Here is a 17,182-nt window from a genome sequence, read left to right as displayed (position 1 = left end):
AATGTGTCTTCATCTTTACTCAAGGAAGATGCAAGGAGAATAGAGGCAACACTTCTGTATTATATATATATATAAATAAAATCCCAACAACCCATGGACTTTTCACATTTAGAAAGAAAGAGAGAGAGAGAAAGAGAAAAAGAGAGAGAAGAGAAAAAGAAAAAAGAAAGAGAAAGAGAGAAAGAGAGAATTCTATCCAACCCTACCAAACACAAGCACTGAAATGAAGTCTGACTGGGTCTGCTTATCCTCCTAAATAATAATATGGAAGAGTCAGGTAAAACATAACCACAAAAGAATGAGTGCTGAGTTGTGTAAAACAAATAGTTTATTTTGTGACCATATCTATTTAAACAACTTCTAATTTATAAGACCATGAATCTACAACACTGACCTTCCACAAATACCAATTTTGGTTGAACAGAAGAGCGCCCTGAAATTTTAAAAAGTTCCTATAGGAATGTGTATAACAGAAAATGAGATACATTTAAGTTTGTCTGGGTGTACGGACACTAGCAATACAAGTTTATCATGCTCTCTGCTGTCTTGGAAGAGGGATGCCACCATCATGTTTAGTGTATTCCATTATTAGTCATGGTGTCTGTGATGTCGTCTCAGTTAAGCAAAGGCTTTGGTTTAGCTGCCCGTTGGTGTTGCACAGGTTTAACATGAACAGCTGTGACAAAGAAAAATAAATAGTAAGGAAGCTGTTTTACAGAAAAATGCCCTGCCCCTTCCCTCCCCCATAACTAGCTAGATGTACCACACTCACGGAGGACTCCTCATCCTCTTTCACTGGCAAAAGGCTAACATCTACGTCCTCTTTAGAGAGTTCTGTAATGCCCATCTCTGCAGTACTGTAAAGAACTTTATTCCTCTATAACTTTCCCACTACTGCCTTCAGATTTAAGACCAATTGTCCACAGCCTTGGAGTCATCTCAGACCCCATGCCACTGAAAGCCCAAATAGCAGCCAAAGACGACTTCTTCCATCAGAAGAGATTGCACCCCCAACCTTTTGACCATAGGTATGGCCACAGTGATCAACAGAGTGCAAAACACAGTGACCACCATGCTTCGTTATTGCAGTTCCTATCTATGAACAAAACCACCACTCAATGAAAAGGCTCCAACATATGCTTGAATAATAAGAATATAGCAGGTAGGGATATACTACTGTCCAGGATGGTGATAGTAACTGTAAAATGCTCAGGGAGATTAGAAAGGCTATAAAAATAAAAAACTCAATAGTAATGGGGGATTTCAACTATCCCCATATTGACTGGGTACATGTCACCTCAGGACAGGATGCAGAGATAAATTTCAGGTTTCAGAGTAACAGCCGTGTTAGTCTGTCTTTGCAAAAAGAAAAGGAGTACTTGTGGCACCTTAGAGACTAACCAATTTATTTGAGCATGAGCTTTCATGAGCTACAGCTCACTTCATCGGATGCATACCGTGGAAACTGCAGTAGACATTATATACACACAGAGACCATGAAACAATACCCCCTCCCACCCCACTGTCCTGCTGATAATAGCTTATCTAAAGTGATCATCAAGTTGGGCCATTTCCAGCACAAATCCAGGTTTTCTCACCCTCCGCCCCCCCACACACAAACTCACTCTCCTGCTGGTAATAGCCCATCAAAAGTGACCACTCTCTTCACAATGTGTATGATAATCAAGGTGGGCCATTTCCTGCACAAATCCAGGTTCTCTCACCCCCTCACCCCCTCATAGCTGAACCACTTGGTAATAGTGACCATAACAAAGAAATTTAATGTCCTTGTAGTCGGGAAAACACCACAGCATCCCAACACAGTAGCATTTAATTTCAAAAAGGAGAATTACACAAAAATGAGGAAGTTAGTTAAACAGAAATTAAAAGTAGTGCCATAAGTGAAATCCCTGCAAGCTGCACGGAAACGTTTTAAAGACACCAGAGTAGCGGCTCAACTTAAATGTTTCCCAGCTTCTGGCAAACAGAGGCTTGGGACACCATCCCCGTCCAACCTGGCCAATAGCCTTTGATGGACCTATCCTCCATGAATTTATTTAGTTCTTATTTGAACTCTGTTATAGTCTTGGCCTTCACAACATCCTCTGGCAAGGTGTTCCACAGGTTGACGGTGCGTTGTGTGAAGAAATACTTCCTTTTGTTTGTTTTAAACCTGCTGCCTACTCATTTCATTTAGTGACCCCTAGTTCTTGTGTTATTTACTTCCTCCACACCAGTCATGATTTTATAGACCTCTATTATATCCCCCCTTGGTCATCTCTTTTTCAAGCTGAACAGTCCCCCTCTTATTAATCTCTCCTCATATGGAAGCTGTTCCATACCCCTAATCATTTTTGTTGCCCTTTTCTGTACCTTTTCCCAATTCCAATATATCTTTTTTGAGATGGGGCGACCAGATCTGCACACAGTATTCAAGATGTGGGCATACCATGGATTTATAGAGGCAATATTGTATTTTCTGCCTTACTAGCTATCCTTTCCTAATGACTCCGAACGTTCTGTTAGCTTCTTTAACTACGGCTGCACATTGAGTGGATGTTTTCAAAAAACTATCCACAATGACTCCAATATCTCTTTCTTTAGTGGTAATAGCTAATTTTATATGTATAGAAGGGCTGTCAAGAGATTAAAAAAATTAGTTGTGATTAATCGCGCTGTTAAACAATAATAGAATTCCATTTATTTAAATATTTTTGGGTGTTTTCTACATTTTCAAATATATTGATTTCAGTTACAACACAGAATACAACGTGTACAGTGCTCGCTTGATATTTATTTTTGATTACAAATATTTGCACTGTAAAAAAAGATAGTATTTTTCAATTCACCGAATGCAAGTACTGTAGTGCAATCTCTATCATGAAAGTTGAACTTACAAATGTAGAATTATGTACAAAAGAATAACTGCATTCAAAAATAAAACAAAATCCACTCAGTCCTACTTCAGCCAATCGCTCAGACAAACAAGTTTGGTTACAATTTGCAGGTGATAATGCTACCTGCTTCTTGTTTACAATGTCACCTGAAAATGAGAACAGGTGTTCGCGTGGCACTGTTGCCGGCGTTGCAAGATATTTACGTGCCAAATGCACTAAAGATTCATATGTCCCTTCATGCTTCAACCGCCATTCCAGGGGACATGCATCCATGCTGATGATGGTTCTGCTCGATAACGATCCAAAGCAGAGTGGACCGATGCATGTTCATTTTCATCATCTGAGTCAGATGCCAACAGCAGAAGGTTGATTTTCTTGTTTGGTAATTCGGGGTCTGTAGTTTCCGCATCTGAGTGTTTCTCTTTTAAGACTTCTGAAAGCATGCTCCACATCTCATCCCGATCAGATTTTTGGAAGGCACTTCAGATTCTTAAACCTTGGGTCGAGTGCTGTAGCTATTTTTAGAAATCTCAAATGGGTACCTTCTTTGCGTTTTGTCAAATCCGCTATGAAAGTGTTCTTAAAACGAACTGATCTGTGTCATCATCCAAGACTGCTATAACATGAAATATATGGCAGAATCTTGGTAAAACAGGAGACATACAATTCTCCCCCAAAGAGTTCAGTCAAAAAAATGTGTTAATTAAATTTGTAATGAGTATCATCAGCACGGAAGCATGTCCTCTGGAATGGTGGCCAAAGCATGAAGGAGCATACAAATGTTTAGCATAACTGGCACATAAATACCTTGCAATGCTGGCTACAAAAGTGCCATGTGAACGCCTGTTCTCACTTCCAGGTGACACTGTAAATAAGAAGCAGACAGCATTATCTCCAGTAAATGTAGCCAAACTTGTTTATCTTAGCAATTGGCTGAACAAGAAGTAGGATTGAGTGGACTTGTAGGCTCTAAAGTTTTACATGGTTTTGTTACTGACTGCAGTTATGTAACAAAAACAAAAACAAAAATCTACATTTGTAAGTTACACTCACGCTCAAGAGATTGCACTACAGTACTTGTATGAGATGAATTAAAAATACTATTTCTTTTTCATCATTTTTACAGTGCAAATATTTGTAATCAAAAAATATAAAGTGAGCACTGTATACTTCGTATTCTGTGTTGTAACAGAAATCAATATATTTGAAAGTGTAGAAAAACATGCAAAAATATTTAATAAATTTCAGTTGGTATTCTATTGTTTAACAGTGCAATTAATCACAATTAATTTTTTTAATCGCAACTAACTTTTTTGAGTTAATCGCGTGAGTTAACTGCAATTAATCGACAGCCCTAATGTGTAGTTAGGATTATGTTTTCCTATGTGGATTACTTTGCATTTATCAGCACTGAATTTCATCTACCACTTTGTTGCCCAGTCACTCTGTTTTGTGAGATCCCTTTGTAACTCTTTGCAGTCTGCTTTGGACTTACCTATTTTGAGTAGTTTTCTATCATCTGCAAATTTTGCCACCTCACTGTTCACTCCCTTTTCCAGATCATTTATGAATATGTTGAACAATACTGGTCCCAGTATAGAGCTCGAGGGAAACTGCTATTTACCTCTCTCCATTCTGAGAGCTGACCATTTATTCCTACCCTTTGTTTCCTATCTTTTAACCAGTTACCAATCCATGAGAGAACCTTCCCTCTTATTCCATGACAGCTTACTTTGCTTAAGAGCCTTTGGTGAGGGACCTTGTCAAAGGCTTCCTGAAAATCAAAGTACACTATATCCACTGGATTGCCCTTGTCCACACGCTTGTTGACCCCCCCCAAAGAATTCTAGTAGATTGCTGAGGCATGATTTCCCTTTACAAAAATGATGTTGACTCTGCCCAACAAATGGTGTTCGTCTATGTATCTACAGGTTTCAGAGTAGCAGCCGTGTTAGTCTGTACTCGCAAAAAGAAAAGGAGTACTTGTGTGGCACCTTAGAGACGAACAAATTTATTTGAGCATAAGCTTTCGTGAGCTACATGCTCAAATAAATGTGTTAGTCTCCAAGGTGCCACACAAGTACTCCTTTTCTTTTTGCGAATATAGACTAACATGGCTGCTACTCTGAAACCTGTCATTATGCAAGGCACTGACTTTAGCCGTATGGAATGGAAATCTATCAACTTCATGAAAAGGAATGCATCCGATGAAGTGAGCTGTAGCTCACGAAAGCTTATGCTCAAATAAATTAGTTAGTCTCTAAGGTGCTACAAGTACTCCTTTTCTATCTATGCATCTAATAATTCTGTTCTTAACTAGATTCAACCAATTTTCTCAGTACTGAAGTTAGGCTTACCGGCCTGTAATTGCCAGGATTGCCTCTGGAGCCTTTTTTTCAAAATTGGCATCACACTAGCTATCCTCCAGTCATCTGGTATAGAAGCTGATTTAAATGATAGGTTACATACCACAGTTAAATGTGAAATTGCAGAACTACTGAGATCCTTCAGAACTCTTGGGTGAACAAACAATAAGTCACTAGGAGCAGATGGTAATTTATCAATTTGTTCCAAAACCTCCTCTAATGACACCTCAATCTGGGACAATTCCCATCTGAAAAGAATAGCTCAAGTGTGGGAATCTCCCTCACATCCTCAGCCATGAAGAATTAATTTAGTTTCTCGGCAATGGTCTTATCTTCTTTGAGTTCTCCTTTAGCATCTTGATTGTCCAATGGCCCCACTAGCTGTTACTTTTTGAGTCTTTGGCTAGCTGTTCTTCAAAATTCTTTTTTGGCCTTCCTAATTATATTTTTTACACTTCACTTGCCAGAGTTTATGCTCCTTTCTATTTTCCTCAGTATGATTTAACTTCCACTTTTTAAAGGATGCCCTTTTGCCTCTAACTGCTTTTGTTGCTTTGTTGTTTACCTACAGTGGCATTTTTTTGGTCTTACTATGTTTTTTTAATTTGGGGTACACATTTAAATTGAGCCTCTATTATGGGGTCTTTAAAAAGTTTCCATGCAGCTTGCAGAGTTTTCACTTTTGGCACTATACCTTTTAATTTGTGTTTATCTAACCTCTTCATTTTTGTGTAGCTCCCCTTTCTGAAATTAAATCCTACCGTGGTAGGCTGCTGCGATGTTCCCCTCTCATCCCCCAGATGTCAACATTTTTTATGTTATCGTCACTATTACCAAGCGGTTCAGCAATATTCACCTCTTGGACTTCATCCTGTGCTCCACTTAGCATTTTGCATAGAGTATAGTACATAAACAAATAGGAACGTTTTTGTATTAAAACATCCTGGTTACTTGGAGATGGTGTAATTAATACAAGGGTTTTCTGATTCTATGTGTTGCTTTCACACTAATTGCAAAAAGAAAAGGAGGACTTGTGGCACCTTAGAGACTAACAAATTTGAGTGTAAGCTTTCGTGAGCTACAGCTCACTTCATTGGATGCATTCATTATACATAAAGCAAACATATCCTTCGTTAGCAGATTAGCCTTTTTTAAGGAAGATGATTGCATTTTTTCATTGGAAATTTCAAAGCTTTTTAGTTAGGAGAGAAATCTGGCTGGCTAGCATTAGAAAGTTTTTAGCGACAAGTGTTGCATCTACTACAGTAGATATTAAATAGATATTCAGACAGACAGCAAAGTAGCTAGTCTCAAAATATTACATATTCTAAGAATCTACAAAGCTTTCCCATCCTCACCTGGTGTTGGCAAAAGTCCAGGTTTCTCTCCAAGTAGTGGTCGTTTTGCAGGCTGATGGGGTGAATATCCTAGAAGACCAGGTCTTTTAGCAGGTGCTGCTAGAAGAGGTGGAGGTTTACCCTTTGCACCGGACATCCCTGTTTGGAAATTAGGGTGATGTTATTTTTAATAAAAAGAACATTTCATTTGTTTGAGCAGGATACTCACATTAATATTTAAACAAACATTGATTTTAATTATAACAATATCTGAAAACATTCAACTTGTAAATGCTGCTCCACTACCTGCAGTTTCTATAAAAAGTAGAATTTCCGACTCTACTAGCATCATTCAGATTTTGCTAAGTCTTCAACCGATGCCCGTAAGAGCTTTACTTTATAAAAGATCTAACACTTCAGAAGTAAAATCCTTCCAAGCTATTTAACACTACACCCACATGCAGGCATGCATATTGGAAAGTTTTACATCTCTACCACAAAGTACAGTTTTCCGCTGCATTAGTGGTGACCTGTAAACATGTTTACACTACAAGACAGACTGACACAGATTAAATTAATAAAGTGAGCTAGTTAGTAAAGGAAGATTGATAAAGACAGTAAGTAAAACAGGACTAAATTACTATGTTACAATTCATGTCAAATATATTTGACAAAAGACCCGAGGCAGACCCAATAACGACTAATTTAAGACAGCACAGCAGGACATCAGTTGTGATGCAAATCTGTGTCTAGTACACCTCTACCCTGATATAACGAGGTCCTCAGGAGCCAAAAAAAAATCCTACCACGTTATAGGTGAAACCGTGTTATATCGACCTCCATAGCAAGTTCCAGGTAGGGAAGGCTGTGTCTTCCTAAACAGCCTGGCCCTGCTCCTATCCAACCCCCACCTACTTACCGCCCCCTGACTGACCCCTCAGAACCCCCGACTCATCCAACCCCTCCTGCTCCGTGTCCCCTGACCGCCCCCCAAGACCCTCTGCCCCTTATCCAACCCCCCAGCCCCGGCCCCGCCCCCTTAACATGCCGCTCAGAGAAGTGTGTCGGAGCCAGACACGCTGCCGCCATAGGCACCGACTCTGGGGCTGAAGCACCCAGGGAGAAATATTGGTGGGTGCAGAGCACTCACCGGCAGCTCCCCTCACCAGCTCACCTCCGCTCTGCCTCCTCCCCTGAGCATGCTGCCACTTCTCCCCCATCCCTTTCTTCCTCCAAGGCTTGCCGTGAATCAGCTGTTTGGCGTGGCAAGCCTGGGAGGGAGGGAGGGGGGAGAAGCAGATCACTCTCACAGATCTTGGGAGACAGACCAGTCCTCGCTTACAGACAGCCCCCCCCAACCTGAAGCAAATACTCACCAGCAACCACACAACAGAACCACTAACCCAGGAACCTATCCTTGCAACAAAGCCCAATGCCAACTCTGTCCACATATTTATTCAAGTGACACCATCATAAGACCTAATCACATGAGCCACGCCATCAGGGGCTTGTTCACCTACACATCTACCAATGTGATATATGCCATTGTGTGCCAGCAATGCCCTTCTGCCATGTACATTGGCCAAACCGGACAGTCTCTACGCAAAAGAATAAATGGACAAATCTGACATTAGGAATCATAACATTCAAAAACCGGTAAAAACACTTCAGCCTCTCTGCCCACTCAGTAAAAGATTTAAGGGTGGCAATTTTGCAACAGAAAAGCTTCAAAAACAGACTCCACTGAGCTTGAATTAATATGCAAACTAGATACCATTAACTTGGGTTTGAATAGAGACTGGGAGTGGCTGGGTCATTACACATATTGAATCTACTTCCTTAAGTTAAGTATCCTTACACCTTCTTGTCAACTGTCTAAATGGGCCAACTTGATTATCACTACAAAAGTTTTTTTTCTCCTGCTGATAATAGCTCATCTTAACTAATTAGCCTCTCACAGTTTGTATGGTAACTTCCAACATGTGTGCGTGTGTGTGCGCGTGTGCGTTCCATTCTATGCATCCGATGAAGTGGGCTGTAGCCAACGCAAGCTTATGCTCTAATAAATTTGTTAGTCGCTAAGGTGCCACAAGTACTCCTGTTCTTTTTGAGACTACAGAGTAACACAGTTGCTACTCTGAAATCTGTCAGTATAGCTAAAGTTATCCAACTTTTTTTTTTTTAATTTAATACAAAATTACTAAATTCAATATAAACTCCCATGGGTTCAGCTTCTGTTGCTACAGTATCAAGCTCAAAGTGAAAATCACCTCTGATGCTTTTCTCAAATTTGGAGAATCCAGGAACACAAGACGACCATGTGATTGTGTCTGTGGTCACTATCCAAGTACAAAGTTTTATCTGTACTACAAGTTTTATTAAACCAATAAGTGAAGCTATAATTACCCATGCATATATAAATCCTACAAAACCCATGCAATGACTAAGACTGGAGTCATATTCACATCCTCAGATATTCTAGAGTCCGATGGACCTCTCAACAGACGATCATCGACAGAGGGATGGTTCCTGCTGGATCTTCCCACTTTTACCCAACCAGGAAATATCTTTTATATTGTTGTTCTGACCACACATAACACTCTATGCATATGCATGAGCGTTTCAACCCTCTTTTCCCTTATCTGTACTTCCACACCCCATGAATACTGGATGGCTTATTTTTCATAGGTTATTTCTTAGTTCATCTTATTCTCATTAGCATCTACACACAACATGTAACCTGTGGTCAGGACATGACATTCCATGATGTTTCAGTCGGGTGTCTCATGGTCATGGACAATACATTGCAGTCTATTCCAGTTTTCTGTAACATCACCTAGTGCAGAGGTGGGAAAACTATGGCCCGTGGGACCGTCCTGCCCGACCCCTAAGCTCCTGGCCCAGGAGGCTAGCCCCCGGCCCCTCCCCTGCTGTGGCCCCTCCCCCACAGCCATGCCACTGCGCAGGGAGCACTCTGGTGCGCCAGTCCTGCCGGGCAGCACGGCTTGCACCCACCCACCTCCCAGGCTTTCTAATAAGCCAGTTCTGCCTCTCTGAGCAGCATGGTAAGGGGGTGGGGGTTGGATAGGGCGTGGGATCCCAGGGGGCCTGTCGGGGGTGGGGGTTGGGGGGGATGGGTTTGTCCCGGGAGGGGGCAGTCAGGGGACAGGGAGCGGGGGGGGGGGGTTGGATGGGTTTGGGGCTCTGAGGGGGGCAGTCAGGAGGCAGGAAGTGGGAGGAGGCGGGGGCCAGGCTGTTTGGGGAGGCACAGCCTTCCCTACCCGGCCCTCCATACAGTTTCACAATCCCGATGTGGCCCTTGGGCCAAAAAGATTGCCCACCCCTGACCTAGTGGCACATCTTTTGCAGTAATCTTGTGACCTTACTGGCATAGGGTTTTTCCTAGGTCAGCCACTCATGTCTTAAGCCTATGGCCTAATATGGTGCAGCTAAAATCTTACAAGCCTCAGCCTGAAGGCCTTTCATTCCAGCCATGCCTTACTTATATACCCAATACACACTCATCACTCCTAAATACTTGTCAGTCTTACACTTCCATAATCCAATGATTTAAATCTATTTAGCATGCACTGATTATATATGAAATAGCACAAGAATTGAGCATCAAAACAAAACACGATACATGGATGATAAAATAAACTAATTGGCTACGCTATTATTGAACCGCCACTCTAAATATTTACAAATGACTGATATTTTGGGGATCCACATCCCCTCACTTGATTATACTTCCTGTAACTCTGATTATAATATTTCTATTACATTTTTGTGAGCAAATCTATTAAAGCGAATGATCAAATCAGTCATGAAAAAAATCAAGGTAGTAAAATAGTTTTAAATATAAAATTTGACATAGGAGGAAGTTAAATTGTTACTAACCTGGTGTTGGAAGAAGAGCTCCCGATGGCCTATCACCCAACAATGCAGGTTTACCTGGAGGAAGGGGTGACTGGCCTAAAAGAACATTCCTGCTGGGTGTCGGCAGAAGGGGTGGAGGTTTACTTAAGGTATGGGTGGCAGTGCTTGTACTTGGCATCACGTTTGCTTGATACAGTGTGTCTTCAACTTCAGTTGAAGGATCAGTTTGTTCAACAAGGGCTAGTTTAACAGAACAACCACCAACAACAAAGTAAGTAACGCTTAAGAGTACATCATTACAAAGACTGCGTGACCTACAATGATAGATTACTTCTAATTATTAACCCCTTAACCTAGAGGTTCAAGAAGTTTCTGTAGGGCTGCTCCTAGGGATCAAGAGAACACCAGAATATCTTTCCAAAACACACGTATTCTGCAACTTATGCAAGTTTGTTGGTTTGTTTTATCTGTTTAAGTTGTTCTGCTGAATTTCTCTTGAATACTTTGAAATATATATAATATATATATAAAATGGTTGAATTAATGATTTTTATTAAACCAGATGTGAAATTCTGCATAATGGTTCCTTCTAAGTGACTTTAATTTAGAGTGCTTTTATATGTGTATCTATGATCAAAACTTAAATGCGTGTCAGTGTTAACAGAAGAGCTACAAAAATGTACTTGTAACAGTGAATCTCATGGGAGAGTGATTGCCACTGGGGGCTTGGAGATAAAGATGAAGTGTTTGATGTGTGACCATTTCTATGAGGAATATGTATCTGATTTTAGGATAGATATACATGTGCTTTAATATACATTGACATTTACATGTGGACTTTTGACCTTTATCATTTATATTTGTAGACTATTTATGTGTAATGTACCTGAAAGCTGGTTTTGTAACTCAGGTTGATTTAAAAAAATGTTTACAGTTGTGTTTTGGGGAAAAAAGCATGAATACCTTCAAGCTCATCTTTCCTGGTCTTCAGGTAGTCACTTATTGAGTTCAACTCCTCACGATATAAATATTTTCCCTCACTTAACAGAAAGAGGAGATGTCTAATGCCTAGAGGCACACTGTAACTCCCACAGAGCTCCCGTTCTAGGTAGTCATCCGCCAGATCAGCTGCTTTGTGTGAAATTTCGGCACGCTCCTGCTGCTCACGCTCAGCAAAAATTTTCCCAAATGCTTTAACTACCAGAGCCAATGCATCCTCCATGGGCATATTACGGTGTACTACAGAGAAGAGAGATAGCTTGCTTTATCAGTCTTGTGTTCCCATCTACTTGACACATTTACAAAAAGACAAAAAACAGAGCTGTTAAGTCTGTGTTTAATTCAACTGAATAAAATTTAAAAGGTTTCTGTTTCAGTATTAACATGGTTACCCTGTAATTACAAAAGTTAGTCTGATTCAGCCCAGCTATGTGCAATGTTACTTAACTATAAGTTACATTTTAAAAGTTTCCCCAATTAAAAGATACAGGTCACTTGTCATCTTAATTTAAGTTTGGGCTAAAAAGATTCCTGGTTTCACATTTGAACAGTTATGCACACATCTGATTGAAATAAGAGGAAAAGTAGGATTAGCATAGACTTTTTTCTTAAATTCGGAACATATTTTACCTGAATGGGAGAACAGGACAGTTAGGTATTTTTCATTTAAAAAGAAAGTGCCTTTTTAATAATGACTAGAACAGCTACATTCTTGTTAAGGTGAAAGATGGGAAATCTGAGGTTAAAGTTTTAGAAAACTGAAGACTTAAAATAGATGGATTTTAATTTGATCCATCTATGTAGCAGTAAGATAAGAATGTGAACTGTAATCATGTTATTTATATATAATGCCCTACTATTACTTACTATGCTTGACAGCTTTTGATGACTATTTCATGCCATTTAGGAAACAGAAATTCAGGGCAGATGGATTTGTGTTTTGTGAATTACTGGAAATTAATTCAATGAAGTATTTACAAATTGTCACATCTTAACTAGGTCAGGTTGTGTTACCAAGAGGTGTAATATGTCAGTATTTAATATTTTAACATGTTCAAAGAAAATTAAATTGCAGTTTTGAATGGGGACTATTTTAAGTGACATTTCTACATGAAGCTAAACTTACTTTTGATAGACTCATGAAGCATGATTACGGTGCAAGAGGAAAGTGCTACATTTGACTGTTCAACAAGAATACAAAATGGGGAACCATCATTTTTAACTTCTTGGAGGGCGCGTGTGAGACCCAACTCAGATGTAAGGTATATCATTTCCACCACAAGGCCATGATCCTGCAACCGATGGCCTATGACTGTTGCATATTCCCTTAAAGAAAAAAAAGAGGCTGGTTATTTTACAAATAAAAGTCTGTGTCACTGTTAGTTGTTGCCATGCTGTAGTTCATGTTTTGTATGCTCTAAGTTACAGGTAACAATTCTAGTTATGTGAAGTGTAAGAAACAATTTTCTTTCCACAAATGGCATGTTCCTTAAATCAGACGAGCTCTTTTAGATGACAGAATGGAGATTTTTTTAAAAAAAACATATACTGTACCAACTATTTTAGAAAATATTTGTCTTAAGGTTCAACTGTTTGGAAATCTGATCCCTGCATATATGGGAATTTTTTATTGAGGATCCCTGTGTGGTCATGTATTAAGTGCTATTTTTGGAAAGTATGGATATATATTAATACCTTAATGATTGAAACTATTTATATTTAGCATTTTATTTATTCTAATTCATCATCTATGTATCATCACTGATACAGTCAATTAAATGTATTCAATTAAAACTTGACTTCTTTTCTCTTTCCACAACAGTATAAACTGTTATGACTAGCATTAGTGTAAGCTTTTTAGTTACATTAACTTTTGGCTTTTTAAAAATAAATGTGTGAAGATAAAGAAAGGGCACTGAGAATTAGGTTTAAAGGGTATTTATGCTCAGCAAATGTATAGCACACATCATACTACATGTACACTGCTCCCTATGTAACTTCTGAGTCTTATCTGCTTATTTTACAGTTGAAAGTTTATTAGTATCAACACTAGAGAATCAATATAGATAGGGAAAAGCAAGCCCTGTTCATTTCAGCTTCCTTATCAGAACTGTTAGCTAACAGCCAATAACTATATTATTATATACACAAGACAGAAATACAGATAACTTTGTGTACCGCATGGTACTTACTGTTTTGGCAGTTAGGAAGATGCTGCTTTAACATGTAAATTAAGTATATTTGATGTGAAAGCCAGCGAAGGAAAATGGAGATCAAGATGTCAACTTTACACACAATTATTTCTAACTGTATCAACTTTAGAAATCTATTTTTACACACTGCTTAGAGAATTGAGTATGATCACTGCACTTCAGGCGACTCAATCAACCAGGCTCAGTTGTTCCTTCAGATAAAGCTATAGCAATGGCAGTGTTTTCACCATGATTGCAAGTCTCTCTACTCCTGAATACAGAACAGACATTTCATAGAGCACTGACCCCTGACATCGTGCTATCCTGGGTACTGACAGAAGATTTGCCAACTGCATTTGAAGTGATCACCCACCATAACATCTTTCAGATGGTGCCACGAATTAAGAGATTAGCAAAATCTCTAGTGTAATCCAAGTAACATCTGAATAACAAAAGACTAATATGTCAGATGGAGGGAGGAAAGAAAGGGGATTCAGGTATAGTATTTACAGCACCAGAATTCAGCATTTGAAGGAGAGCAGCAATATCAGTACTGCTTTAGACTGATGAGTTTGTTGATTCCCTTACTAGAAGTTGTGTAAGATTCTAAAAAGTATGGTTTATTATCTACAAGTATCCATGTAGTTAACCCATTTTAAAATAGCATATTGGTAATTAATTTTGTATTGGACACTAAATATAAAACATTCATTTTGTTAAGGAAATGGAGGAGGAGGCAAGAGAGAAAGGAAACAAACAGAATTTAAGTGGTGATATTGAACATTAACTAAATATTGGGATGCTAAAGTTAAGCTTTCTTGCACCAATCCTCCTTGCCCTCAAATAAATCCTATGATAAATGTATCAATGGATTGTCAAGGCCTCCATATCGAAGCTAATCCTGGTCATCTCCAGGAGATGGACAATTATGATATGAAAGTTAATAGTTCTATAATAACCAAGAAGAAAGTTCTTTGCACTCTGCCTCATTTAACTCTCTTGTTTTGCCATATATGTAATTTCATGATGTTTCAAGCTTTTACTTTGTATTTGTTAGAAAATGACATTGAATGCTTTAAATAGAAAATGTAACGTCTTGCTATGAAGACTTCATTACTCATAAGGATTAATCTGGAAGAAAACCAAGTTACCTAAGAGGAAAAAAAAAAACTAGAAAGTTTGCTTTAGGTTTAAATGGATGTTACACTTAATTTTCAGAAAATTTTTTTTTTAATTTCTTTTGCTGTAAGCACCATTTAACATGACTAAAAGATTAGAGAATAAAACCTATCTGAGTTTGCACATTTGATAGTGCCTTGTATATAGACAGTTTCCCTTTTGTTTATGTGGATCTTTCATTTGGCAGCCGCAGAGAAAAACATTTTTTAAGTTAGGAAAATATGTAAAGTATTAAAAATTGTCAAGGTGACTCAAGAGAAGTGTAGGATCTGAACCTACTTTTAACATTATTTTATATTGATTAGATTTCATGGTTTCTAAGAAGATTCTCCTATTAAATGCTAAAATGTAAAGAAAAAAATTAAGAGTTGAGTCAGAGTTAATTTGCTTTAGAAGTCACTTTTTAAAAGTTCCTCCGTGTGACCCCATGCACACTTAATATGCTCAGTGGCTTAGGAGATGCAAAACAATTTAAAATACTTTAGAAAAGACTAAATAGAACTATGTTAAGGAACTTCAGAGAGGAAAAAGTAGGCTTAACATTCAATTATTACCTACGTCCTCAGCTCTGAGAGAAAAGTATCATTAACTGAACGTCTTAACTGGAAACCTTAAACACCTAATTTTTAAATTAGAGACCTACGTTTGTTCCTTGCTGATGGCCACAATGATACAGTCAGAAGGTCTCTCTTTATCGTACTCTTTCTGTATCTGCTGGTAAAACTGTAGGTATAGCTTCTCCCTACGATCATCCCTGGTATAGTCATCATCTAAAATCAAAGAACAAATTGATTAAAAGGTAACAGTGACTGCAAATGAGCATTGGAGCTTCAGGTGTCTTTTCCACTCAGTTAAGTATTGTGGAATCAGAGAAGTCAACTAAAAAGTGCACTGTGAAACTAGTAAAAATGTATTTGTCTTGGACACATAGCAAGACAGACATGACACAAGGAATGTGATTTAACTAGGCAGCAATTTTATTGACTCATCTGGGAATTATCCAGTAATAACTAATCCTATGCATGTCACCTTCCTCCCTAAATCTGTTCTACCTGGTGGAAAAGTGTCTTCAGACCCCACTCCAAACCTGATCCCAGCCCATTGTTAGCCCACTGCTCACCCCTCACATTAGAGCTAAGATGCTGGCGGGGAAGGGTTGGTTCCTCACTGTACGAGACATTCGGAAGCCCAACCCTGTTCCCCCATCTTCTTTAGAAGATGCCTTCCCTTAAATCCACTTCCAACTCTGGTTCATCAAGGAACCAGACCTCTATTTAAAAAGTACTTGCAATGGAAGCATGCAACCAGGAGATGGCACCAATTAGCTTGGCTACCTCCCCACATCCCTAACTAGGCTCCCACATGTTAACAACTCCTTCCCTAACATTGGCCAAAAATATACTCAGTCCCTGTCAAAGTCTTCCCTGAATACCCCAGGTAACTCAACAGATTTTTACAAAAATTTAATCACTTCCTGATTTACATATTTTCTGGCCTCATGAACACGTGGAGGCCTAGTGGCTCGCTGCCATAATCTCTGATGCAATATTTCAAACCAGATTACAGTTACCCATAGGAAAAGGTCCTGATTCTGCCCTCTCTCTTTGCCCTAGTTGTTAAGTTAACCCCCTTACAAGATCCCAAATTGTTTTCACCTTGGTACATAATAATCATTTCAGGTGGCTACCAAAGGGTGTAAGCGGATATCAGCTAATCGCAGAGCATGCTCCTCCTTCTGTGCAATCATCCCCTCACCAAGGCCTAATATTGTGAATCTTCTGGGCAACTGGCTGCCCACTTCTGGGCCCAATGAACAATATTGTGCCCACAGATCTAATAATTATCTCTTGTCACCTGCTCCCTTGATCCAGAAAACTAGGTATGCCGCAAAACATAGCAAATTCACACCCCTGGTCTCTAATTCTCAACTGGAGGCCTCATATGCACTGAGTATTATGACATCAACCAACTGTATCCCTCAAGCCCCTATTACCAGTTGCACTGCAGAAGTTGCTGCCCTGATCCTGAAAGAATGGCACCCAAATTCACCGCAGGGAACCCTGATAGCATAAGCCTCTTTTATAAGACTGCCACAAACTGGAATTTTCTTGAGAAACTCCTGTCAACAGGAAGAAAGAGTGGCCCAGCATTAACCAGCCTCAGCAATACGTAGGTCCTTAATGCTCTGACTGGGCAAGTCCCTGCCTTCCCAAACTCTTGCAGTACTATAGACTCCCCTTCCCCTCCCTGATCCATTGACATTATCAGAGTCAAAATGACTGATCGTTCCCCCAATATAAGTCCCTAAATTCCAAAGCTCTACCTGAAATACC

At 39.3% G+C, this 17,182-nt stretch overlaps 1 protein-coding gene across 10 annotated transcripts in view; it reads right to left on the bottom strand.

Annotated features, from left to right (window-relative positions):
• Nucleotides 1–310: 310 nt before the first annotated feature.
• The window catches only part of LOC125620558 (uncharacterized), a 34,077-nt gene continuing 17,205 nt past the window's right edge, over nt 311–17,182 (bottom strand). For all 10 annotated transcript variants that reach the window (XM_048816402.2, XM_048816408.2, XM_048816414.2 and 7 more), the window contains 6 exons: nt 15,493–15,619; nt 12,605–12,804; nt 11,443–11,718; nt 10,501–10,719; nt 6,622–6,759; nt 311–676 (listed from right to left, as the gene is read on the bottom strand). In XM_048816402.2, the coding sequence (XP_048672359.1) occupies nt 615–676; nt 6,622–6,759; nt 10,501–10,719; nt 11,443–11,718; nt 12,605–12,804; nt 15,493–15,619 (1,022 nt within the window). In that variant the 3' untranslated portion in view covers nt 311–614. The remainder of the gene's footprint in view (nt 677–6,621; nt 6,760–10,500; nt 10,720–11,442; nt 11,719–12,604; nt 12,805–15,492; nt 15,620–17,182) is intronic.

The sequence above is a fragment of the Caretta caretta genome, chromosome 12 (assembly GCF_965140235.1).
Source record: "Caretta caretta isolate rCarCar2 chromosome 12, rCarCar1.hap1, whole genome shotgun sequence".
NCBI classification, from domain to species: Eukaryota; Metazoa; Chordata; order Testudines; family Cheloniidae; genus Caretta; species Caretta caretta.
This window is presented reverse-complemented; position numbering and strand designations above follow the sequence as displayed.